General features: G+C 33.2%; 1 protein-coding gene across 1 annotated transcript in view; it reads left to right on the top strand.

Annotated features, from left to right (window-relative positions):
- Positions 1–11,006, top strand: part of LOC130214903 (trichohyalin) — a 30,737-nt gene extending 19,731 nt beyond the window's left edge. Inside the window, exons 11-12 of the mRNA XM_056446757.1 lie at positions 1,348–5,832; positions 9,061–11,006. Of these exons, the coding sequence (XP_056302732.1) occupies positions 1,348–5,832; positions 9,061–9,089 (4,514 nt within the window). The 3' untranslated portion in view covers positions 9,090–11,006. The remainder of the gene's footprint in view (positions 1–1,347; positions 5,833–9,060) is intronic.
- The last annotated feature ends 16,557 nt before the right edge of the window (positions 11,007–27,563 follow it).

The following is a 27,563-nucleotide window of genomic DNA, read 5'->3' as shown; positions in this document are numbered from 1 at the left end:
CAAAAGATTTTTATTTCAAATAAATTAGTTGAATCATGAATAAAATGGATCGTGTCACACTAAAGGCTGGAGTAATTATGCTTAAAATTTGGCTTCACATCGAAGGAATAAATTACATTTTAAAATATATCACAACAGAAAAACTGTTTATGTAATTTGTATTAACTTTTCAAAATTTAGCTTTAACAAATAAATGTATGGGGGCAACACGGTGGCGCAGTGGGTAGCATGATCACCTCACAGTAAGAAGGTCACTGGTTCGAGCCCCGGCTGGGTCAGTTGGCATTTCCGTGTGGAGTTTGCATGTTCTCCTCATGTTCACATGGGTTTCCTCTGGGTTCTCCAAAGACATGCACTATACTGTAGGTGAATTGAATAAACTAAATTGGTCGTAGTGTATGACTGTGAATATAGGAGTGTATGGGTGTTTCCCGGTGTTGGATTGCGGCTGGAAAGGGAATCCGCTGCTTAAAACATATGCTGGATAAGTGGGCAGTTCATTCTGCTGTGTTTCTATTTCATAATGCGTTAACCAATCAAATATTATTAAATATACCCAGTTTCTGGTTTCCCCCACAGTCCAAAGACATGCGCTATAGGTGAAATAGGTAAACAAAATTGGCCGTAGAGTATGAGTGTGTGTTTGAATGAGAATGTGTATGGGTGTTTCCCTGTACTGGGTTGCAGCTGGAAGGGCATCCGCTGCATAAAACAAATGCTGGAAAAGTTGGCGGTTTATTTCACTGTGGCAACCCCTGATAAATAGGGGACTAAGCGGAAGGAAAATGAAAAAATTAATGTATTTCATCGCCAAAAATAAAAATGCATTCATTATTTACTCAACCTCAAGTGGTTCCAAATATTTATGAGTGTCTCATTTCTGTTCAACACAAAAGAAGATATTTTGAAGAATGCTGAAAACCATTGACTTTAACAGTAGGAAAGAACAAAAGTCAATAGTTACAGGTTTCCAACATTTTTCAGAATATCTTCTTTTGTGCTCATCAGTAGAAAGAAACTCAAACCGGTTTGGAACACGTGACTGATGAGTAAATGATGACAGAATTGTCAGTTTTGGGTGAACTATCCCTTTAAGTACTACCAGCTATTTAAGCATATAATGTATGAAAATATATAGCAATAGATTTTCACATCGAACCATTAATTATTTATTTCTTCATATCAGATGTGACTTACAAAGACCAAAAAAATCGGCAAGACACAAAATGGGGTTTTCAGCAAGTCAACCTGCGTCACTTTACAGCCATCTGATGTGCATGCAGACAGATTTGTTGATTATAATGACAGTGATCTACTTGTTTTGCAACTGTTTTTGTTGTTGTGCAGACAGGAGTCCCTTTAAAAGACTTCATCGCAGTCAGACAGACAGTATCTTCAGCTTCAATGAACCACCATCGTCATCATCATCTCGAATATCTTCTCAATTTCCAACTCCAACTTCCCAAAGCCCAACTATATTCACTAAAACTACACTTCCTAATGGCACAATGGTATCTGCCAAAAGCAAAATCCAAATATCTTCCCCCAAGCTGATGGTGTCATTCGCTGTATCCACCATTGCACCACAACTCCAATCTCCACCAATACCTCCAACTAAACTTCAACTTAAAAGCCCAATCAGTGAAATACTAGATAGTCTGGTCTTTTACCCACCTCCACCAATTCCCGAGCAGCTCCATTTGAATGAACAACCAGAAACAGTGACTGAGTTTCCTCCACCTCCACCTGGTTTTGAAGATTCTCCAGAAGATCAGCTTGCAGAAACGTCTGTTCCTTCATCATGTGTTTTGGTTCCTGAGCCGCCATCAAGACCTCTTCCTGCGCTGCCGGTTGCTCCACGAATGCTGACTGATCTGGAAATTGAGAGAGATTTTACTGCTCGGGCTTCGGTTATCTCTACGGTTGAAGAGGAAGAGGAGAACGAGGAAAGAGATGTGAAGGATTGTGAGGAATATGAAGGGACGATTCAGGAAAAACAAGAAGCTATAAGTGAGAAAGGTGAAATGGGAGAAGAACAGGATGAGAAAATGATGGACGAATGTCAGAGTGATGATGAAAAAAATGGACATATTGTGGATGCAAGTGAAGGTGAAGGAGAACTGGTTTGGACAAATGTGGAAGACTTTGAAAATGGAAAAGAAGATGGGGAAATGTTGGGAGAACATCAAGAGAGTGAAGAAAAACTGGATGAAAATATTATTGAAGGACATGAGAGAGAAAGTGAGGAAGCTCTGGAGGAATTTAAAGACGGAAATGAACTAGATGGGGAAATTCTGGAGGAACAAGAGAGTGAAGGAAGTAAACTAAAGAAAAAAGTGGAAGAGTTTGAGAGTCAAAGAAAACAAGACGAGAAAATGTTGGAAGAAATTGAGAGTGAAGAAAAGCTGGATGGAAATATTATGGAAGGACATGAGAGGGAAATTGAGCAAACTCTAGAGGAACTTAAAGATGGAAATGAACTAGATGGTAAAAATATAGAGGAACAAGAGAGTGAAGGAAATAAAATTAAGAAAAATGTGGAGGAATTTGAGAGTCAAAGAGAAAAAGTTGAGGAAATAGAAGAATTTGAGAGTGAAGAAATTCTGGATCCAAATATTATGGAAGGACTTGAGAGTGAAACTGTGGAGGAATTTAAAGATGTAAAAAAACAAGATGGGAACATTTTGGGGGAGCAAGAGAGCCAAAGAAATAATGTAGAAGAAGTTGAGAGTAAAGAAAAACCAGATGAAATTATGGGAGAACAAGAGAGTGAAGGAAATAAAGGGAACATAAATAAGGAAGAATTTGAAAGTGGAAAAATTAAGGATGGGAAAATGTTGGAAGAAGTTGAGAGTGAAGAAAAACTGAAGGAACATATTATGGAAAGACTTGAGAGTGCATTTGTGGAGGAATTTATAGATGAAAAAAAACAAGATGGGAATTTTTTGGAGGAACAAGAGAGTGAAGAAAATAAAGTCCCGAAAAATGTGAAAGAATTTGAGAGTGAAATATGTCAAGATGAAAAAAAGTTGGAAGAGGTTGAGAGTGAAGGAAAACAGGATGGAATTATTATGAAAGGGCATGAGAGAGAAGAAGATGATGTTAGCAAAAATGTGGAACAATTTAAAGATAGAAATGAACAAGATGTTAAATGTTTCGGGGAACAAGAGAGTGAAGAAATACAACATGCCAAATGGATAAATGAAGAGCAAGAGAAAGAAATTACAAGGAAAAAGGAGGAAGATGGAAAAGGTTTAGGAAAATATACAGAAGAACAGACAGATGATAAAACTGTGGCTATATTTGAAAGCAAAAAAGAAGAAGATGAGAAAAGCATGGAAATATTGGGGATGGAACGAATAAATAATGAGAGAATTATGGAAGAATGTGTGAGAGATGATGGAAAAGAGCTAGAAAAATGTGAAGAAAAATGTGGCACTGTCAAGGAAGCAGATGGGAAAATTGTGGAAGAACTCGAGGCTGACAAAATGCAAGATAAACGGATCATGGAAGAGCAAAAGAGTGAAGAATTACAACATTGGAAATGTACAGAAGATTATGAGAGTGAAAAAATACAAATTTTAGAATATATGAGTGAAGATGAGAAGACTATGATAAAATCTGAGGAAGAAAATGAGCAAGATGGTAATATTGTAGAAAAATGTGAGGAAGAAAATGTGAATAAACTCAAGATTGAAAAGATACAACATGGAAGCAACAAGGAGGAAATTTACAGTCAAAAAGTGCAAGGTTCAGGAATTGGGCAGGAATTTGGCTGTGAGAAGGAACATGATGAAGAATCTGTGATGGAAAACATACAACATGTAAGAAATATGGAAGATCGTGAGCAAGGCAATGAAATGGTGTTGGAAAAATCTGAAGAAAATGAAAGAGAAAAGGAACAAGGTGGAAAAATTACAGAAAACTCTGAAAAACAAGATGGTAAAAGTTTAGAAAAGCATGAGAAACAACACGGTGGGGAAATGCTTGAACGTGGAAATGAAGAAAAACAAGATGGAAAAACAGTGCAAGCATTTGGCAATGAAAAAGACGACTACAGGACAAGCATGGAAGGATCTGAGACTGAAAAAATACAAGACGAATTCGGACAAGAAAATGAGCCAGATGGGAAAATTGAAGAAACAAGTCCAGAAGTAGAGGACTTAGAAAATGCACAGGATTTGAAAATGACAGATTGTATGAACGAAAAAATACAATATGGAGACTTTATAAAAGAACAAGTACAAGAAGAAGAGAAAATCAGGGAAGCATCCAAAACTGAAAAAATACAAGGTTTAAATATTATTACAGACGGTGGGGAAGGAAATATGGAAGAACACGAGAGTGAAAAAGATCAAGGTCAGAAAATGAAAGATGGGACAACTGCAGAGGAACTGGAGGGGAAAAAAGAGCGGGAACTGAACATGACAGATTGTTTGAACGAAAAAATACAATATGGAGACTTCATAAAAGAATATATAGATGAACAAGAAGATGAGAAAATCAGGGAAGCATCCGAGACTGAAAAAATACAGTGTGTGAATATTATTACAGACTGTGGGGAAGGAAATATGGAAGAAAACGAGAGTGAAAAAGATCAAGGTCAGAAAATAAAAGATGGGAAAACTGCAGAGGAACTGGAGGGAGAAAAAGAGCGGGAACTGAAAATGACAGATTGTATGAACGAAAAAATACAACATGGAGACTTCATAAAAGAAGAACAAGTACAAGAAGATGAGAAAATCAGGGAAGCATCCGAGACTGAAAAAATACAGTGTGTGAATATTATCACAGACTATGAGGAGCGAAATATGGAAGAACTGGAGAGGGAAAAAGAACTAGCTGAGAAAATGAAAGATGGGAAAACTGCAGAGGAACTGGAGGGAGAAAAAGAGTGGGAACTGAACATGACAGAAGACTGTGAGAGTGAAAACATACAATATGGAGATTATGAAGAGGAAAAAGCACAAGATGAGAAAACAATAGAAAAAATACAACATGGAAATACTTTGGAAGAATGCTTACGGAATTATGAGCATGATGGTGAAGATGGCAGAATAATGAAAGAACATGTGAAAATACAAAATGCAAATATTATGTCAAAACACTTGAGAGAAAATGATTGTAAAATTGATAAAAGATATGATCAGGATTGGAAACTAGTAGATGGAGAGGGTGAAAAAACACAATATGGCAACATCATCGAGAAACATGAAAACGAAGGAGATCAAGATGACATGATGAAAGCAGTGAACGTGTGTGTGCTCAGGAAAGAGGAATCCTTTACAGAGATTATAAAGAGACATGAGAAAGCAGATGCTGAGGAGATGAAATCATATAAACCAATTAAGAAAGACGAATGCAGTGCCGAAATGTTTTTCTCCCAGCATGCACCACCCTTCCCAGAATCTCATGTTATTAAGCCATGTCAACACATCGACACAAATATTCCTAAAAGCATTACTGCTTCACAGACGACCTCCACTGACACCTCACACCAAATAAACCTACCAAACATTCAGGCTGAGCCAGATCTTTCCAACCTGAGAGATCCAGATGACATGAAAGAGACTATGTGTGACTCCAAAAACAGTGCAGACACCATGCCACCAGGACAAGGACCTAACAAAGACATGTGTGTTATTGTTGAGGATGTACAGATAGCAGGAATGATTAATGACGTTAAAACTCTGGACAGCAGTAGTGAATTTGATGATGAGATCAATACTGAGAGCAAGGCATCTTCACCTGTATCTGAGAATCAAGAGCGGATTGGACAGTCAGATGAGGGGGAGGAGCTTGTAGCTGTCAGTCATTTCCTCGAAGAACCAGGTAATGATAATGGTGTCATTTATAACATGGACTGGATGAGAAATATACAGTTAAGGTCAGCATTATTAGCCCCTCTTTAAATTTTTTTCTATTTTTTAAATATTTCTCAAATGATGTTTAACAGAGCAAGGACATTTTCACAGCATGTCTGATAATATTTTTTCTTCTGGAGAAAGTCTTATTTGTTTTATTTTGGCTAGAATAAAAGCAGTTTTTTTTTATTTTTAAAACCCATGTTATATTTTTTTTCTGTAGTCTACAGAACAAACCATGGTTATACAATAACCTGCCTAGTTAACCTAATTAACCTAGTTAAGCCTTTAAATGTCACTTTAAGCTGTGTAGAAGTGTCTTGAAAAATATGTAGTAAAATATTATTTACTGTCATCATGGCAAAGATTAAATAAATCAGTTATTAGAAATGAGTTATTAAAACTATTATGTTTAGAAATGTGTTCTCTCCGTTAAACAGAAATTGAGGAAAAAAACAAACAGGGGGCTAATAAATCAGGGGGGCTAATAATTCTGACTTCAACTGTATATAAAAAAGGAATTACTAGAGGAAAAGGAATTTACTAGGAATGAGTAAATTGTTAATATTTCAAATTTTTAATTTTGTTTAGTTTTTTCCCAGTAAATGACAATTTATCAGGAGAACAAGTGTTTTCATCAGAGTTATTCCTTAAAGTAGGGTTATTCCAACAAAGACTGATTTCTTAACTCTTCTGACATAATAATAATAATAAGAAGAAGAAATGTATTTTTATATACTGTAGCACCTTTAAAACTTAATTCTCAGAACGCTTTACATTTTAAAGTTACAAAGGTAACAGAAAGTACAATTTTTCCAGGCACCCTGATGTCAAAACGACATCAAATTGACACTGACATTGACATCAAAAAACATGTTAAATCATTTGGTCAAAATATTGACGTACATTTGACATCCATTTGATGCCCTTTTGACATCAAACATGTCGATTTTTGACATTTTTTGACACCAATGTTAGATGTCAATTGGATGCTGTCTTTACACCAAGGTAGTCAGTTAATTAATTTGCATTTTTTATGTGTTTTTGGATGTTGATCTAACATTGGAATGAAAAAAAAAACATAAAAAATTGATTACAAAAAAACTGTAATTGATTTTTGGTGTGTTGTTTATTGCCAATTTGATGTTGTTTTGACATCAAGGTTGTCAATTTACATCAAATTGATGTGTCATTTTTTGACCTGTTTTTTAATGTTGATCTAACATTGGCGCCAAAAATAATGCCATAAATCAACTAAATGAAAGTCTTCAAAGCGATTTTTGACTTTTTTTAATGGCAATGTTGACCAAATGTGACCAAATGTCAATTTAATGTTGGTTTGACATCAAGGTAGTCAATTGACATCAAAAGCATTTTTGATGTGTTGTTTGATGTTGATGTGTTGTTTGATGTCGATCTAACATTGTCGTCAAAAAAATAGGATTTGTCCTGTAATCAATTTTTGACATGTTTTTTATGCCAATGTTAGATGTCCATTTGATATCGTTTTGACATCAATGTAGTCAATTCATCGATTTAGATTTTTGACATTTTTTTTTTATGTTGTTCTAACATTGGTGTCCAAAAACACATAAAAAATTGATTACAGGAATGGACATGGACATGTTTTTTATGTTAATAGATGTCAATTTTTAGTCAATAGGTAGTCAGTTAATATCAATAATGATATTAATATTGATTTGCATTTTTGGCGTGTTTTTTTTATGTCGATCTAACATTGTTGTCAAAAATCAATGGGGGTTAGGACGATTCTAAAGGCCCATGCCATTTTAGGGCTGTTTTAGAGTTACTATTAGGGGCAAAATCAAACCCCCCGCATTTGACGTGTTTTTTGATGCCAATGTTAGATGTTAATTTGATGTTGTTTTGACATCAAAGTAGTCGATTTACATCAAATTGATTTCCATTTGTATTCATGTTTTTTTGTTGTTAATCTAACATTGGCATCAAAAATCAATTACAGTAAATTCCTGTAATCAATTTTGAACTATTTTTTTCTGGTTTCAATATTTTTATTATTAGAAATTTTCGCAGACATTTACTTGAAAATACACTTTTGTTTTTAAACATAAACATAAGACTTGCATTCAAACAATTAGACATTTGAAAAAAATAAAAATAATAAAAAAACAACAACAACAAACAACAGTCATAAAAATAATAATTAAACAAACAAAAAAAATAAATAATGCATTCCCCCAACCAACCCCCCACCAGCGTATCCAACATTAAACGTAGGTACTAAAGGCATAGTAAACATATTAATCACAAGTTTGTAAAAAGGAAATAAAAGAGGACCACATTTTTTCAAATAACAAAACCTTGTCTATTAGGGTATATCAGATTTTTTCCAGATGTAATGTACCGGTTAACTCTGTCAGCCATAATTTAAGAGTTGGAACTTCTTTTTTCTTCCAAAACAAAAGAATAGTTTTTTTTTGGCAGAGATAAATCCATATGAAACAACTGTTGTTTTACCTGTGTAAGTCTCAAAAATTCTTTGGAGACAAATATAATTAATATAGGATATGGTTTAATGGGAATGTCTAATGTTACTGAAAAAACTTGAAATATTTTGTTTCAGAAACTTTGTAATTTGGGACACATAACATAGGAATGAGACAGGTTGGAATCTAAAAACTGACATTTGTCACACACAGGGGACACTTCTGGAAATATTTTATTCAATTTACACTTGGAATAATGAAGCCTATGAAGCACTTTAAACTGAACGAGACAATGTCTTGCATTAATGGAACATTTTTATGCCAATGTTTTTTATGTTGATCTAACATTGGCATTAAAAAACACACCAAAAATTGATTACAGTAAATTCCTGTAATCAATTTTTATCTTGTTTTTTATCCCAATGTTTTTTACGTAGATCTAACATTGGCATTAAAAAAATGCAGCGAACTTGATTACAGGAGTGTTCTGTAATTGTTTTTTGACATGTTTTTTAAAGGCAATGTTAGATGTCAGTTTTTAGTCAATTTATATCAAATTAATTTGCATCTTTTATGTGTTCTTTAAATGTTGATGCCTGATGGGTTACAACGAGGAAACAAAAATATTGTTTTTGAAGAAGTATTGATGGCCTTCGCTTTATATTCATAGTACAGAATCAAATCTCATACTTTATTATTTCTGAGTGACCTTTTTTTTAACTTCCCAGATACTGCAATGGACATAATAATTGTATAATTCATCATCTGAATCTGACCGATCGCACAAGCGATGTTGAAGGACAGGAGGCTTCATCACATGACACAGAAACACAGCAGATATCAAAATGCGATTGTGACCCTCACCAAGTGAACGAAGACACAAAACACGAATTTCAGCAGAACTACAAGGCCGTCACAGGTACACCCTGTGACATGTTGAATGATAAGACAGCTGATGAAAACTGAACTGTAGATGAGATTTGGAAATAATTGGTAGGTGTGACTGTAAACTTATCTCAGAACAGATCATTCCACCAAAGAATGTAATGGTTCTGGTTTTGATTGGCATTAATTATTCAAAACGCAAGGAGTGGAAGGGTAATTCAGGGCTAATCGCAGATTTGCTGTCCTTTTCACCCCAGGTAGGTTGCTTTTTTGTTTTTGAAAGTCCCCAATGGTGAAATTCTACAATGCGATATAAAACAGTGCTACATAATTACCCTAATTTAGAGATTTAGAGAAAAATCCAATTATGACAATTATATTAGTAAATCTCAAAAGTGCTTTTGCTTGAAGGAAATACTACAATGGCACTTTTCTGCCAAAACCAACTTAGTATAAATGGTCATAATTTACAATAACGCTCCATTAGTTAATGTTATTTAATGTACCCTATTTACTACTATTACCTAAGAATATCTGACAGCATTTATTAATCATAGTTGTTTGTTAACATTAGTTAATGCACTGAGAATGAACAACTTTATTTTCATTACCTAGCACTAACAAAGAAGAATAAATAAGATAGTAAGGTTTTACTTGGTATTTTATTTGCTAACATGAACAAATAATGAATAATGAATGTATTAGCATAATTATTCATCTTTGTTAAAGTTAGTTAATGAAAATAAAGTCATTTAGTTTGTTCAAATTAACTCACAGTGCAATAACTGTTGTTAACAGATGAGTTATGATTTTAATCATGTAATTTAATAACTAACTATTTAATTAACACTGTACTGTTCATTCTTCATGTTAGTAAATACATTGAATACTTCTTGTTAAGTGTGATCATAAATGCTGTAATAAATCTAGTAGTGGTGTAATGGATCACGGTTGACCTGTGATTCGTATGGACCACACAACCCACGGTTCGGAACACACAGAATTAATACAATTTTTTAACTTTTAGATTAATCCTAAATTTGTATTGATCGCAAGGAGATCGCCTCTCGCATCATTCAGATCACATGTATGAAAGCATTTAGTCTTTCCTGTAAAATATAATGATGACGGAAGAAGTTGTGGTAGGTTATTCGGGAAGTGCTGGGTTTCTTAGGTTATTAAAGGTGTTTTCTGTCACTACTTGTTTAGTCTGCATTAATGCATTCAGAATAAGCGGCCTTTTTAATCATTAAAAGATCAGGATCTTAACATCCACGCAACATAAATTATTAATGATGGTGATTTACATGTTTATTAATCCTTCGAATCGCTGCATTCAAATCTGAAAATGCAAAAATCAAGAAAGAGATTCAGTCTTTTGAGTTAGTTATAAACGGTTATAGTGAGTTATAAATTAGTTATTAAAAGTTACAAACAGTCAAATAACACAAAAGTACTGGGATAACAGTTTATAGTTTAGATAAATTCACTGACGTTTATGGCAAAGATTAAAATCACCATCATGTGCATTTAACCTGACGCTCAAAAATGAAAGTTGTAGGCAGCAATTACATTACTTAACCAATAGGTGGTGACAACCAGCCATCGAAAAAAATGCCACTGAATAATTCTTCAAAAATGATACATCTAGCAATGAAACATGAGGTTTTATGAGTGAATAACTGAATCATTTATTGAAAATGAAACTAAAAATAAATATGGGTTGTATAAATTAAAATGTTAGATTTATACATTTAGCATTATCAGCAACAGGGTTTTCACAATAAGAATATTTTACAATTTATTTTTATTCAGCTGATTATTTCTTCATTTTATTTTTTTATAAAATTACGGGTTCTCTGTTTTTGTAATAAATGGACAGCAAATTACGTTTGTCTCCTCCCTTTTTGGCTGATCCGACAAAATGGTCCGATCCGTGACTCAGAAACCATAATGTGATCCGAACCGTGAGATTTGTGATTTGACCACTAAACTCTAGTGTTCATTGTTCATGCTAGTTTGTACATTAACTAATTGAATCTTACAGCAAAATATCACCCTATAAACACTTTAACCTGAAACCCTTAAGCAGAAAAAAGTCTGTTGATGAGCCGTCAGTCAAACAGACAACAGACGTTTATAAGGTGAACAGGTGCAAATTCCTCAACTATAACAGCAGCACTTATCACTCTTCACACTGTGCATTCTTTTGGCAGAAATATTAGATAAACAGACCAGTTTTCTGTCACGTAGTGCTGTATAAAGAGCTAGAAAAAAGTGCCCTATAATGCTTTTTTCAGATAATATCTTTTATGTTGTGTGAAATGTAGATGTTTGTGAATGTAAAAAAGTCTTCAAAGCTTTAAAGACCAAAATGCATGATAAATGGGTTTATTGTCTTTATTGATTCTGAACTGCCTGAAACGAGTCATCAGTAACAAACTTAAATGTTTGTAGTCAATTAATTGATTTGCATTTTTTGACGAGTCAAAAACACGTCATAAAATCGATTACAAGTCCTGCAATTGTTTTCTGACATGGTTTTTGATGCCAATGTTAGATGTTAATTTGATGTTACTTTGACATCAAGGCAGTCAATTTACATCAAATTGATTTGTATTTTTGATGTCTACTTAACATTGGCATCAAAAAACATGTCAAAAGTGATTACAGGACTTTCCTGTGGTTGATTTTTGAGATGTCGATCTAACCTTGGCGTCGAAGTACATCAAAAAGCATGTCAAAATGCAAAAGACAATATTAGGTGTCAATTTTGATGTTGTAGGTAGTCAATTGACAACGTCAAATCAATTGGCATTTTTGATGTGTTTTTAACCTCTTGATCTAACATTGGAGTCAAAAAAACCATCATAAATCGATAACAGGAAAGTCCTGTAATTAACGTATCTGTCTTTTCTTCATTGGCTGCCTATGAACAGTGTCAACTTTTATCCTAAAATGCTGTAGCTGTCATTGAGTTGTGGAAGATTTTAACTCATATAGTTGACATAGAGGTGTAAATGCACTTTGCATGTACTTCCAAACTATAAGGACTCTGTAAAACTGACATCAGTATCCAGGTTTCCGTACCAATGTGAAGTGAATCCTTTTCAAATTTCGCAAAAAAAAGTGAATTAGCATTTCCCTCAACTTGTTAGAGTGGGTGACTGTATTGGTAACCTAGTAACCAGCAGAAATCAAGGCAAGCATAATTGAGCCTCACAGGTGTAACAATGCTGTTGACTCTGGGTTTAAAACAGAGTTTTTGATTAACTCTTGGCCGCATGCACCTGAAAGTGTGACACATGCAGCAAACTTAAATCTAAACTGGTTAGCTGGTTTTAGCTGGTCGACCAGCCTGGTTTTAGAGGAGTTTTGCCCATTTTCAGGCTGGTTTCAGCCATTTCCAGCCTGGTTTAAGCTGGACATAGCTGGCTTAGGCTGGGCTCCCATGCAGCTTGGCTAGGCTGGTCAAGCTGGTTTTAGCTGGTCATCTCCCAGCATGACCAGCTAAGACCAGGCTGGAATTGGCCAAAACCCCTCTAAAACCAGGCTGGTTGACCAGCTATAACCAGCTAACCAGCTTAGGCTGATTTAAGCAGTTTTTTCAGTAGGGAATAAATAATAATTATAATTCATATAATATGAATAGTGGTGACACTGTGGCACAGTGGGTAGCACGTTTAGCACAAGAAGGTTGCTGGTTTGAGTCTCGGCTGGGTCTTCAAAACAAAGATGCCTGTTATATGGAACTTAGAGTATTTATAGTTGCTTAGGATTTGTCTGATTGGTGAATCATAAATTGAATAATGCGGGACCAAAAGCAAAAGCACTGCGCACCAGAACAGCCCGACACAGAAACAGTTTCTTCCCTCAGGCAATCCATCTCATGAACACTTGATGATAATAATTGCGAAACCAACATCACTACTTGCTATACACTTTTATACACATATATACTTATTTAACAACACACTTTACATGCCAATTTGCACATAACAGCTGCACATATAACATTGTATATAGTAATAAACATGTACATACACTTGTCAATCTGTATATTTGCACTCACTACTTACTTCTATTTTTTTTAAAAATATATTTATAATCTGTTTTTTGTCCTGTCTCTGTAATCCTGTTGCACTGTAGAAGCTCTGTCACGAAAACAAATTCCTAGTATGTGTGAACATACCTGGCAATAAAGCTCTTTCTGATTCTGATTCTGAAAACCAAAAGCAATCAAAAGCACCTGATCCTCTCGAAATTAGTTTCTAAATAAACTTCACTTATTTGCATTAGCCCTTTTTCACACAAATCCAAAATTACCTCAAGTGAGCCTAAATACTTTTTTTGTGATTAACATATTTTTATTCAAAATTTGGTGTTTCCATCACTTAAATGAAAGGAATCCTTAAAATAGCATATTACAATCACTACTAAAAGGGAGTACACTGTAAAACAAATGCTGGGTTCCACAAAATTACTTCACAGTGTCCTAACATAAACTGATTAATTTAATAATTTTTAGAAATTTAAGTGAACTGAACATTAAGTTGTCACAAAGAATTGTGTTGTTTCAACTCATTTTAAATAAGTAATTTGAAGTCGTAAAAGCCATAAATCAAAATTTTTGTGTGTAGATTATTGTTGAGTGTAGTGTAGTTATTTATGACATTCTCATTCCAGTGAGCCTTTGAAAATATATTGGTATAGAGTAGTTGCAGGATGAGTCATTTGCATTTTCAGCATTATTTTTCCTGGAAGAGACAATGAATTCTGAAAGCAAATATTTGCTGAAAGTTTATTTGTCAGCAGTTAAAAGCAAAAGGCCCATGCACAGACCCATACAGGGGCAGGTGCTCAACGCAATCGCAAAGTGAAGGGGGCGAGGGGGTGCTGGGGGCGGTGGCGATTGAGCAAGAGGGGCACCTCAGTCAATGAGGGCAAAGGGGCAATGGCTCTAGCCACCAGGCCACCCCCTTGTGCATGGCCCTGGCAAGCAATGTAGATTGGTTAAAAGATAACACACTTAGTGAGAGATTAATTAAATAACTTTAATTCCATTGAGGTGTTGATGGAGCAATCTACTGACAATGAGCCAATGAAATGCACAGCAGCTAATTTTAAATATGTCCAACGCAGCTCATAAACTATTGCAAATTAGGTCCCACTGAAGTCTCGTTGCACAAAACAAATTGAACAAATTTGAGTTTTAGAGTACACTACCTGACAAAAGTCTTGTCGTCGATCCCAGTTGTAAGAGAAGCAAATAATAACTTGACTTCTAGTTGATCATTAGGAAAAGTGGCAGAAGGTCGCCACTTTCTGATGAATCATCTGTTGAACTGCATCCCAATCATCACAAATACTGCAGAAGACCTATTGGAACCTGCATGGATCCAAGATTCTCACAGAAATCAGACAAGTTTGGTGAAGGAAAAATGTTGGTTTGGGGTTACATTCAGTATAGTGGTGTGCGAGAGATCTGCAGAGTGGATGGCAACATCAACAGCCTGAGGTATCTGCCCATTACATTACAAACCACAGGAGAGGGCAAATTCTTCAGCAGGATAGCGCTCCATCTCATACTTCAGCCTTCACATCAAAGTTCCTGAAAGCAAAGAAGCTCAAGGTGCTCCAGAATTGTCCAGCCAAGTCACCAGACATGAAGATTATTGAGCATGTCTGGGGTAAGATGGAGGAGGCATTGCAGATGAATCCAAAGAATCTTGATAAACTCTTGGAGTCCTGCAAGAACACTTTCTTTGCCATTCCAGATGACTTTATTAATAAGTTATTTGAGTCATTGCAGAGATTTATGGATGCAGTCCTCCAAGCTCATGGGAGTCATACACAATGTTAATTCTTTTTTCAATGCACCATGACTTTATATTCTATACTGGACATTATTACTGTTAAGTGACGAGACTTTTGTCTAAGTCAGACCTTACTGTCATAATAATATTTTATTTTGGTAAAATAAGGCAATCTAGAGGCCTTTGCCTTTCATATAAGCCACTTCTGACACCAAATGATCAACTAGAAGTCAAGTTATTATTTGTTGTTCATAAAACTTGGATTGCCGACAAGACTTTCAGGTAGTGTAAGTTTCAGGTTGACAAAACCAAACAAATCCAATCTGGTTAGGATCAGAATAACAAGACTGTTGACTCTGAGTTTAACCCAAAGTTTTTGATTAACTCTAGACCGCATGCACCTAAAAGTGTGTGACACATGCAGCAAACAGCCAAGCATTAAATATTCAGTGCTTAAATTAATTGATATTTATATTATAATATATATTTATATTTTAATATACCAATAAAAATTGTAATGGGGTACAGTATATTCACAGACTTTAATTTCAGCCAGCCTCAACACTTTCAGTGTCTTTCCATTATAAAATTTAAGGTCACATTTAAGGTCTGATTTCATTAAATTCAGTGATCTTCACTGCCTGATAGATATACATTATGAAGTAGGTCTCAGACCGGACAAGAAGCACTGTGGAAAATTCCATTCCATATCTTTAAAGTATGACAGTTTATTTTACAGCGCTTACAGTCTTTTATCTTGTTTTACATTTGAACAAATAAATAAATACTTAAGTCTATGTAACTAAATGTATTGTAATTACATTACAACATTGATGCTGTAAAAAGAACCTTATGAAATTGAAAATAGTCACAATAATATTCACTGGAAATTTATCATTGGCTGAAAAACACTAGTTGTGCATATAGCCCGTTCATAAAATACAAATACATTTTCAGCAACAAGATTGCAAGGTCCATTTTGGGTTCGCAGTTTCTATCCCAGAAGAAAACCTGCTATAGACCAGGTTAGCCATGTAATGTCTATGGCAACAAAACCTGATCAAAACCAACCCACTTATTTGAACCCATAAAGTATTATGTGTTCAAACTAAACTTGAACTTGCCTGGATAAAATTCCTAACCAGCTTTACATGAGTAAATATGTATTTTTAGTCGGATTTTAATAATGCTTGCAAAAAAAATAAATAAAGAGTAATCTGACTACTGCAGATTTTAGATCGTGTAGCGTTATTCATTTAATTGCTCTCTTTCCATAAATGAACTAACTGGGAATTAACTGAAATAATGCAGCATAGTGATATACAGTGCAACTTTATTGTGGTCAAAACCTGCATGGAACTATTTTAGTTATGCATTCACCTTAGAATCAGCCAATCAGAATCAAGTATTAAACAGCCCTGTAGCATTATATGCTTTAGGGCAAACTAGATTTAGTTGCCAGACATACAAGTAATTTCTGCATATGTACATACTTTAAGTATTGACTAAGGCTATCAAACGTGTATATAATTATTGTCCTAAAAAAATAAAAGCAGTTCAGTAAACAGATGTTGAGCAATAGTCATGCATGTTGTCATAAAGCAACCTGCATTTAAATAGCACATTGTTGACTTTTCAGCAACAATTAGATAAACAAACTTAATCATAGTCAAAAGTTAACACACTGGTTTAGCTTACAAAATTCACAATTAATAAATCTGCATCAATTTTACGTCATTTTAAATACAAGTGACAACATGCCCAACATAAATGTACAAATTAGCTGACCTGGCATGATAAGACAAATAATATTATATATTAAATTAAATTCACATATTCATGGGCTTTACAATAAACATAAAATTAATTCAATTTAAAATATGTTTTAACTAAGCAGAATTATGCCACAACCTAAAATGCTATGTATGTATGTATGTATGTATGTATATATATATATATATATATATATATATATATATATATATATATATATATATATATATATATATGTATGTATGTATGTATGTATGTATGTATGTATGTATGTATATATATATATATATATATATATATATATATATATGTATATACAGTACATATACACACACACACACACACACAGTTGAAGTCAGATATTTTCACAGTATATCTGATAATATTGTTTCTTCTGAAGAAAGTCTTATTTGTTTTATTTCGACAAGAATAAAAGCAGTTTTAAATAATAAAAATAAATTTTAAGGTCAAAATTATTAGCCCTTATAAGCATTTTTTTAAATTGGGTAAAAAATAAATAGAGGGACTAATAATAATAATAATAATAATTCAGGGGGGCTAATAATAAAAAATATATATTTTTAAAAATGTTAAATTCAATTTAATTCATCATTATTTCTATAGCGCTTTTACAATGTAGATTGTGTCAAAGCACTTTAACATAGAAGATTATAGTAAACTGAAACAGTGTCAGTTCAGTTTTCAGTGTTGAAGTTCAGTTTAGTTCAGTTCATTGTGGTTTAATTTTCACTGCTGAGAGTTCAAACACTGAAGAGCAAATCCATTAATGCGTAGCTCCACGGGTCCCGAACCAAGCAAGCCAGTGGCAACAGCGGCGAGTTAAACAAAATACCAAAGTTATAACATAATTGATACTAAACTAGCACAGATCCGAACAAAACAAACAGAATAAATATGCTAAATTTAATTAAATTAAAAAGTCTAATATGTTCCTTTAAAAGATCTCACATTTGTAAACAGGTATATCTACAAGTTTTTAGTTTTGTTTTTTTCCAAAATGCCTCTCATAACAATGAGGATTATTCACAGTGTGTTTATCTGCGGTATTAGTGATGTGAGATGTTGGCATGTTTGAAGGACACACCTTTACCTGAGACCTGGAAAACATCCATCTGTGTTTAATGACAGACGAGATTCTTCCAACAGAGCGATACTGCTGCTAAATCTCCAAAGGTTCTGCAACCCAGAATTATCATTATATCACAATCAAGCTATAAAAAAACATGTCAAACAAAAATAACGACAACAAAATCAAGCACTATTAACTAACAACGAGCAATTTATTTGACAAAGTATTTATTAAGATTTGCTATCGTTATTAAATAAATAAACAATACATCTGCTCAGTGTTAGCTCTACTAAATACATTAATGAATGTATTATTACAATAAAATGTTGCATTTAGTTAAAATTAGCTTTAGCTAAAATTAATAAATGCTTAAATGCAATTGCCAAGTGAGGCTGTCACGGTGGCACAGTGGGTAGCACAATCACCTCGCAGCAAGAAGATCGCTGGTTTGAGCCCCGGCTGGGTCAGTTGGCATTTCTGTGTGGTTTACATGTTCTCCCCATGTTTGTGTGGGTTTCCTCTGGGTGCTCCAGTCCAAAGATATGCGGTATACAGGGTAGGTGAATTGGGTAGGCTAAATTGTCTGTAGTGTATGTGTGTGAATGAGAGTGTGTATATATATATAATTTATATATTTACAATTTTATCTTGCTGCAGAGCTTTTCTACTTGACTCAATTTAAAAATTGAGTCAAGTGCAATACTTGGGTTAAAAGTTAAATCAACTCAAAAAAGCCGTACAGGAAGTTACTAAACAATATTAAGTTGAGTCAACTTATTTTTTTACAGTGTAGAAAATCAAATGGCATTCATATTTCCTGTTATAATTATACTTTGTTGACATGAAGCAATACATAAGCCTTTTAAACATTCAGTAATATTAATGAAAATGTATTTATTCAGCAAGAATGCATTCAATTGTTCATTATTTACACCAGACCTGTATAAAAGTATAGTTTCAAAATGTAGTTCATTCAGCTAATGATGAAATTATGAGTGTTTTCAGCAATCAGCATTTTGACAGTTATTTTCAAGTGTGTATATGTATAGATCTTCAATGGGAGTGGGGACATTAACATATACAGTATGTTTGTTTTGAATAAAATAGCATGACATTTTTGTTTTGTTGTAGCTGAATAAGATGAAGTTATGGCAGTTTCTGCCATAAATCACAGATTTACAGTAACAAATACCCACAGTAATGCTTGCTTCTCACTATAGGTCTGAACTGGAAATGCAGCATTCCTCAAATGTCAGTAACTGCAAAGTCAATGTTACTTGCATAAAAGAAATGGTGTCAGTCCTTTAACTTAATTCAAGGAAATTAAATCATAATATTTTTACTTTTTAAAATTTTTTTTACCAGAAACTGCTTATATTAAGACAGATCTATTCAGTAACACTTTTACAGTAACAGGTTACACTTATTTTAATGAATAAAATGGCTTAATGAAATTGTTTTGTTTAAATGCACCAGAATATATTGAGACATGGATATTGAATGGACTTTCAAAAGGGGATATACACAGTATATGTGTGTGTGTATATCTATCTATCTATCTATATATATATATATATATATATATATATATATATATATATATATATATATATATATCTATCTATCTATCTATCTATCTATCTATCTATCTATCTATCTATCTATCTATCTATCTATCTATCTATCTATCTATCTATCTATCTATCTATCTATATATATATATATATATATATATCTATCTATCTATCTATCTATCTATCTATCTATCTATCTATCTATCTATCTATCTATCTATCTATCTATCTATCTATCTATATATATATATATATATATATATATATATATATATATATACACACACATACACACATACACACATACATATATATATATATACACTGCTTGCACTCACTTGACACTTGACATGCTTTCCATTAAAAATTTCCCTGCAGCAAATATTTCTCATAACAAAGCAACTAGATACAGTTGAAGGCGAAGATTGTGTGAAATTAATCAGTTTTGCTAAGTCATTGTGTCATCTTTCCAGGCAACTGATTCAATCACATTGATTAACAGACCATTACCAGAGCAGTAAGTCAGTGAAAATAACATAAGACCTAAATGATCTTTGATTTTAATAATCAAGTAGAGGAAAAATAAGAAAAGCTTTCCTGCAAGTAACGCTGCATCCAATGTAAACACAGCACTGGCATTCAAAGCCTCGTTGGTATGTGTGCTTTAAAAACCGAGATCCATGTTGCAATTCTGTTCATCTTATCATGCCAACGATGAGAGTCTGCATATTTCAGATGCTTCCGACACGTCATTTTCTCAGAACCACCGTGCAGTTATTTGAATCTTGTGGTCTTGCAAGATTTTAATAATATTATTTGATAATATTAAAGAAGCTTTTAAGTCCTGGTGAGGGACAACACGCATGACCTCATGAGTAGTCATTCAGTTATTCAAAGAAATCTTAAATTGTTTACAGTGAAGACTGACAAATAAATAATGTTGAGATTAGAAATGTTCAAATCCAGCAATTTCAGCATAAATGTCAGGCCCGTATCGATCCTGGTGAAGGTGGTGGTTCTTTTTTCTTAAAAATTTGACCTTTTAGCAGTTATTCACCTGATTTTCTATTTAATTATGAGGTTTAAATAGGTTGTATTTTAGTGATATTTTAAGCACGATTCTTTGCTGGATTTTGCTTCTTGGATGGTCGTCATAATCACACTTTTTGATGTACCAAAACCATTTCCTAAAGATTTACAGCAATTATTATTTACATCACATACATCAAATTTACATAATAAATCATTAGAAAACAAAAAATAGAAATCAGTTTTAAATTAAAAACTGTAGCCTATTGTCATTTAACTATGATTCAAGAGTTTTCACTTAGATATTGCTTGATGCTATTAGCAGGTTTGGCGTGCTGTCCCGATAGAGAATCCTGAGCTCGGAGATAATTGATCCCAGGGCTCCCACCTGGTCAATGAGCATGTGAGGGGGTACGAGATCAGGTTGTTCTCGAGAGCTCCCCTGGTAATGGAGTAAAGGTGGAGATAGGGTGGATGGGGGGATTTTTCAAAAAATGAAGATGAGGGGGTATCCGTTTGGCTTACTAAGGATTACAGATGATAGACCAGCTGCGATCAATCATATCACGTGCTCCTTTCGAAATTAGTTTGTGAAACTTTGGATTAACCAATGGGCCTTATGGGCACAGGCAGGGGCCCGTGCGCACTTGGGGCCCCTGCGAGAGGAGAAAAAAAAAGCCAATTTCGGAGTGTCTTTTTAGGGTAAGTGCAAATGGTTTCCGCGCATCAATGTCTGATTGACAGAGACAAGATAATTAAAGTACACGGCAACATCTTTTGACGCGATCGATCATTAACTGGGTTCGAATCCACCGTCTGCTGAACTCATGCTACTTTTTCTCTCCCCATTGCATATCAGATTGGAAATATATTTATTTTTGATCGGTAGGAAACATTATATAGAGTCACAATTGCTTCGTGGGTTTTTAATAATGTTTAGCCTATTTCATATGTGTATAATATTCTATAAACAGTTATTTTCCACCTGGTGTTAAATGTTAGCAACATCTTAATAGAATTGATTTGTATCTACAAAGTTAGTCCCCTTTTCCGAACTCTGTTCATCATCAATGAGGGTACAGAAGAAGACATTATGGTAACGTTAGACGAGTAAGCTAACCAGGAGGCTAACGGCAGCGCAGCGCAGACAGGATTAATCGTGTCAGAGACAGACAGAAAACGGAGAGGGAGGGGAAGAGAGACAGGAGAGAAGTGTGTGTATGTGTGTGATTTTGAATACTTTTATGTTTATAATCAAGCTGATCTATGCTGTTTGCCTGCTCGTCATCATGAGGAGAGTAGAGAAAATAGAGGAAGAGGAGGAGAGAGACAGGAAGTCATTAATAAGTGTGTATTATGAAAGACTCAGATTCATAGAACTGGATTGAAATGTGTTATATGCCATGCCAATAATATGCTTTATAAGTTTGTAGAAGTTAAAATTAAAAATTAAAATACTCTTTAAAAAATTATATATATATATATATATATATATATATATATATATATATATATATATATATATATATATATATATATATATATATATATATATATACACACTAGTTTTATTAGTATTTTTTCAATGCTTTAAAAAATAAGTTAAATCTTTGTAGACTATAAGACTATAAATATATGTACTATATATCATTTATTTAAATTATACAAATTATAGATTCATTCTATTAAAAAGTATTATATTGTTCTTATTATTTAATTCAACTATAGGGATGCGGCCAGGTAGGGGGCCTTACAAGACAATGTGCCCAGGTGCCCCTGAATTCTTAATCAGGGCCTGGGCATAGCAGTCAAAATACGACAAATGAGATCATGTATGAAACAAATTCTGGACCTTTGTCAGTCTGAACCATCTGAACCCCCCTGGCTACGGGCCTGAATGTACATAAAGTATCAGGGAATGCTAACTCAGTGGCCACTTTATTGAACTACCAATTAACGGAAATATAATCAGCCAATCACATGGCAGCATGCAGACAGTACTAGCACCTAATAAAGTGGCCACTAAATATACTGTAAATCATACATAGATATATTTTTTATACATGGTCATACACTGTATGAGTGTAATATTGGGGAAAGTTCCTTTTAAATCTAATCAATTGCATTACTTCTGTTCCTTATTTAAAAAGTAACTACGTGTGGTTACACTGTAAAAAATGTAATGGCAAAAAGTCAAGAAAACAAATATTTTTATGTTGCTTTAACAAGTTAATCACACTCATAACATTTTTGCTGCTTGTTCAAACTACTTAATTATAATGAGCTCCTTGCCACTGTCACCACTGGCTTGCTTGGTTGGGACTTGTGGAGCTGTGCATTGATGGATTTGCTCTTCAGTGTTTGGACGTTCAGCAGTGAAAAATAAACCACACTGAACTGAACTAAACTGAACTTCAACTCAAAAAACCAGACTAACACTGTTTCAATTTACTAGAACTGCTATGTTAAGCTGCTTTGACACAATCTACATTGTAAAAGCGCTATAGAAATAATGATGAATTAAAACAACACAATTATTCCTTTTTTGGCACAACTTAATTGTTTAATGTTTAATCAACTTAAATTGATAAAAACAATTAAGTTAACTTAATTGATTTATATTTGGACAACATAAAGGAACGGTGTGGAACCCTGCATTTATTACCCTGCAACTTTTACAAAGTTGAACTTAATTTTTTTAGCCAGTTTAATTGATGTAAGTTGAGATGACTAGAAAAGTTCATTTGATTTAACTAAAAATGTTAATGCCGCAATAATTTTTAAGGAAAGTAATTGTGTCAAGTTACTTTTGCATTTCTTTAGATTAGTCAGGGCTTGTTTGTTTTGAAATAATAATAATAATCAGTAATTACTATTATTGTTATTATCAATTTCAGCAGTGCATTTTTTTAAAGAAAAAATGCAAGAAAAAAGTGAGGGAAAAACTCAGCAATGAATATTCTGAGTTTGCATTCAACTGTTTTACTTCTTTTTAAGAGATACTGATTTTGTTTTGTGTGAGATGATTAAAGCATGTAAGTTTGCCACCCAGTGGTTTAACTAAGTATTGCATTCCTAGTTTAGAACACAGGCAGGCGCAGGTTGCCAGATTGACAACATAAACAGAAGGGTGCCTGACTATCAGGCCTAAATTCTGATTTAAGGCTGATTTAAATCATGTTCTAAACAAAAGCAAAAGCAGCAACAGAAGGAATATTTTCCATATTAAAAGGAGTTTTTGTTCTAACTGATAAAACTAACCCCTGAAATTTATATATTAGAAACGGCTTCTATTTCTGCACCTGAACAACAGAAAACTGACAATGTTCACCTCAGGTACACCTCATGTGCTTTATTCAGTGTTAAATGATAATAATATAAGTTTGAATGCCATTTTACATCACATTTATTGCCATACTACTGAAAGCAGCAGCAGATAGTTCACCTCAGATCTTGACAGTAAGCCATTTGAAATTGAACTTTAGAACTGTGACTCAGTGCAAACCAACACAGTGATTCACATTTAATAATCTTAAAGAGGTTTAATATGTATTAATTAGATTATAAACCTGACCATTTCGTTGGAATGCAGCAACTGCACTATTCTGTGCTTCTGAATGGCTCTATTTAAAATTTCTGTCGTTTTTTATCTGGAGCAAACAGCCAAATTGCTTATCACTGCAAATTTCATCACGTAGCGTGTTGTTAGGACACAGGGTTACAATGTAACCTGCTTACCTAATGCTTACATTTGTGATATTTATATTATTTTCTAATTAATAACCACCTCATGTGGAACTCTGAATCTGCGTCTCATTTCGGAGTCTGCTACTGTCCACCAGAGGTCGCATTTCAGTCACAGATGAATACTTTGAGAGCCTTCATGACTGAATGAATGAAATATGTGGTTTTCCAACAAGGCAACCCACGGTGCTGAAATATGGGTAAGCTGGCATTGGGTGTGTTAAAACAACCAAAACAAAGACAATGCAGAATATCTGACTTCTGCATTGTTTTTCAGATAAACAAGAATGTTCACTTAGCATGTTTCTTACATATCTGCAAGCATATTATGGGATTTTTAATGCTTTAGTAGAGTCAAAAACTTACATACAGCACCTTTAAATACACATTTAGGTTGAAAAAAACTGAAGAATTATGTCATTTCAACTCATTTTAAATGAGTAGCCTGAACAAAAGTAATTTTTTGAGTGCATTTAAGCTAGAACTACAGTAAATATAATGTTTACACATTGTACACCACACATCCTTATTTCTCCTGACAACATGAGAGCTGACAGTCTATTAGTATTGGCATTACTTAAATAAAGTAACTAAAAAAGTAATGTGTTACTTTTGTTACTTGGACAAAGTAATCTGATTACATAACTTGGGTTACGTGAAATGCGTCACCCCAACACTAAGTGTATTTTTCTTCTGTGCAGGTTTCACTAGAACAGATCACCCATAGAGCTGTGATAAATACACTGAGTGTCAAAGGATTGTGTCAAAACAATACAAAACACGCACACACTACATTCATGCATTGTCCTGCATTCAAACTACTTCATGCGGCCTTGGGGACAAAACAGACCACTGCAAGAATAATATCTATGTATACTCATTTATATAGAGTATATAAATAGTGAACAATGACTTGACAGTTGTGGAATGAACAAGAAAAATGTACAAGAATGTGTTTTGAAAAATTATGCTTCCAGGAAACGGGTTTATGATTTACTGTCATTCTGTCGTCTTACTTCTAGTTGCTCATCAGGATCTGCCAGACAAACTAAACTGCCAGGAAATGATGCTCGACAAATTTCTTTCCATGTCCTTATATTTTCTTCAATGTAAATATGTTATGCCGTATTCATTTGGAATGTAATCTTAGATCAGTTTATTAAACAAAATATTTTACGTTTCACTTATATTCTCTCTTTCTCTTTCCCTTTCTGGTAACACTTTAGAATAATGGTCCATTAGTTAATGTATTTACTAACCTTAACTAACTATCAATAATCTGGTAAAGCTTTTTTTAATCAAAGTTCAACATTAACTAATGTATTATTAAAATCCAAAGTTGTGCTTGTTAACGTTAGTTAATGAGCCATGAACTAACATGAACTAATGTTATTTAAATTAAGTAACATTAACTAATATTAAGAAAGATGAATAAATACTATAATAAATGTATTACTAATATTTAGTTCATGTTAGTAAATACATTAACATTAACTAATGGACCATTCTTTTAAAGAGTTATCAATTTTTTAAAAGAATTAATAAAGCTGCACTTTAAATGCGTGATTAAACATATTTCTATATATTAAAAGACTGTGTAATCAAATAAATTTCAATTATAACTATAAAGTTGTTCAAAGCAGGGTTATTATAGTAAATTAAACCTATTATAGTAAATTAAAGCTAAAAGAAATCATTTAAAATATTAGAATGTCTGTTTTTTGTTAGTTGAATAAGAAATATTTCTCAAATTAATTACATTTAATTTAATTTAACATTGAGCATAAAAATACAATAAAAATGTTTAATCAACAAATCAAAATATTGAACCAAATGTCACTGGCCAGTCAAGGATATTTTAGTAAACTAAAAATAAAACCATTAAAAATAACATAATAAAAAAAATTTATTTAGATTAACGTGCAAAAGAAAATAAGAAAATAAATCAAATTAAATTACAAGTCAAATAAAATAAAATAATTAAAATAAAAAATAAATTAATTAATAAATTAAATGATCCAAACTGTGGTATTTATGGAGAATGAAACCTGCAAAAACAATAAATAAATACGCAAATTTATAAATAGATTATTAAATAAATCCATAAATTCCTGCATACAAATAAACAACAACAAAAAATATATATGTATATATATGTATACACATATACATATATACATGTATACACATATACATATATACATATATATCTACAAACTTCTGCATAAATAAATATATAAATAATTAATTACATGAATGTTGGGAGAATAAGAAAATGCCAAACTGAGTTTCTTTTTTTCCTGCCTTTCGAACATTTATTCACTCTTAAATGTAGTTTCGGATTTACTTTTCCTTAGGTCAACATGCTAATGAGAGGGGGTCTGTCAATCACCAGAAGCCAGGCATAAAAATCCAATGCAAAATTTTTCTAACCATCAACCATTAAAGGCATAAAGGCCGCCTTCTTATGACTGATGAATAAAATAAAATAAAATAAAGAAACCACCATCAAAAAATTTATACCATTAAAAAAATAAAAAACTAATACCATCCAAACTGCGGTATTATAGAAAACTAAGACATATTTTTTCCCTGCTAATTGCAAAGGAAATAGTTTAACACTGGATTTAACTTAGATGCTTAAACTAATCTTTTGTCTAAATAACTTGTCTAACGTATAATAAAAAAAAATAATAATAAATAAAAAGAATAAATGACTCAAACTTTAACCAATGAAAAAATATAAAATATACACTAATTTAAGTTAATAATAATAAAAATATTCATATATATTTATATTCTTATTCATAAGCCTATAAAAGCTAAACACCAACAAACACGTCAACACCATCACACTTCAGAGTCTGTCAGGTGTCCACAAATCAGTGTGTAAACATGACGGATGGACTTAACATTTCTACAGCTACTCAACACTCACGACTTTACATAATTTCATTCCTGTTGTTGTTTGTATAGTGGCATATTTTGCACTCAGGTTATTATTGCGGAGGGAAATGGGAGAACTTGTTCTATTTGTGGTTCTTTTTTCCTCATTGTTAGTGAATGACTAAAGCAAAACCTGCAGGATTAGATCATTTTATGCCTGTATAAACCACAATCCGCCAAACAAAACTGGGAGAGGGAGAAACACATTTGTTGTTACTTTGAGACTGCAATGGGATTAAACAGAGATGGAAAAGTTTGATGCTTTGATGACAGTTTGTTTCTGCAATAAATAGCTCTGGACCCCATTGACTTTCATTGTTTCGTCAGGGGTGGACAATAAAAAGAGGTTTCAAGCATCATAACATTAATAATCT

Source organism: Danio aesculapii, chromosome 21 (genome assembly GCF_903798145.1).
Source record: "Danio aesculapii chromosome 21, fDanAes4.1, whole genome shotgun sequence".
Taxonomy (NCBI): domain Eukaryota; kingdom Metazoa; phylum Chordata; class Actinopteri; order Cypriniformes; family Danionidae; genus Danio; species Danio aesculapii.
Note: the sequence above shows the minus strand (reverse complement) of the source record. Positions and strands in the feature narration are given on the sequence as shown.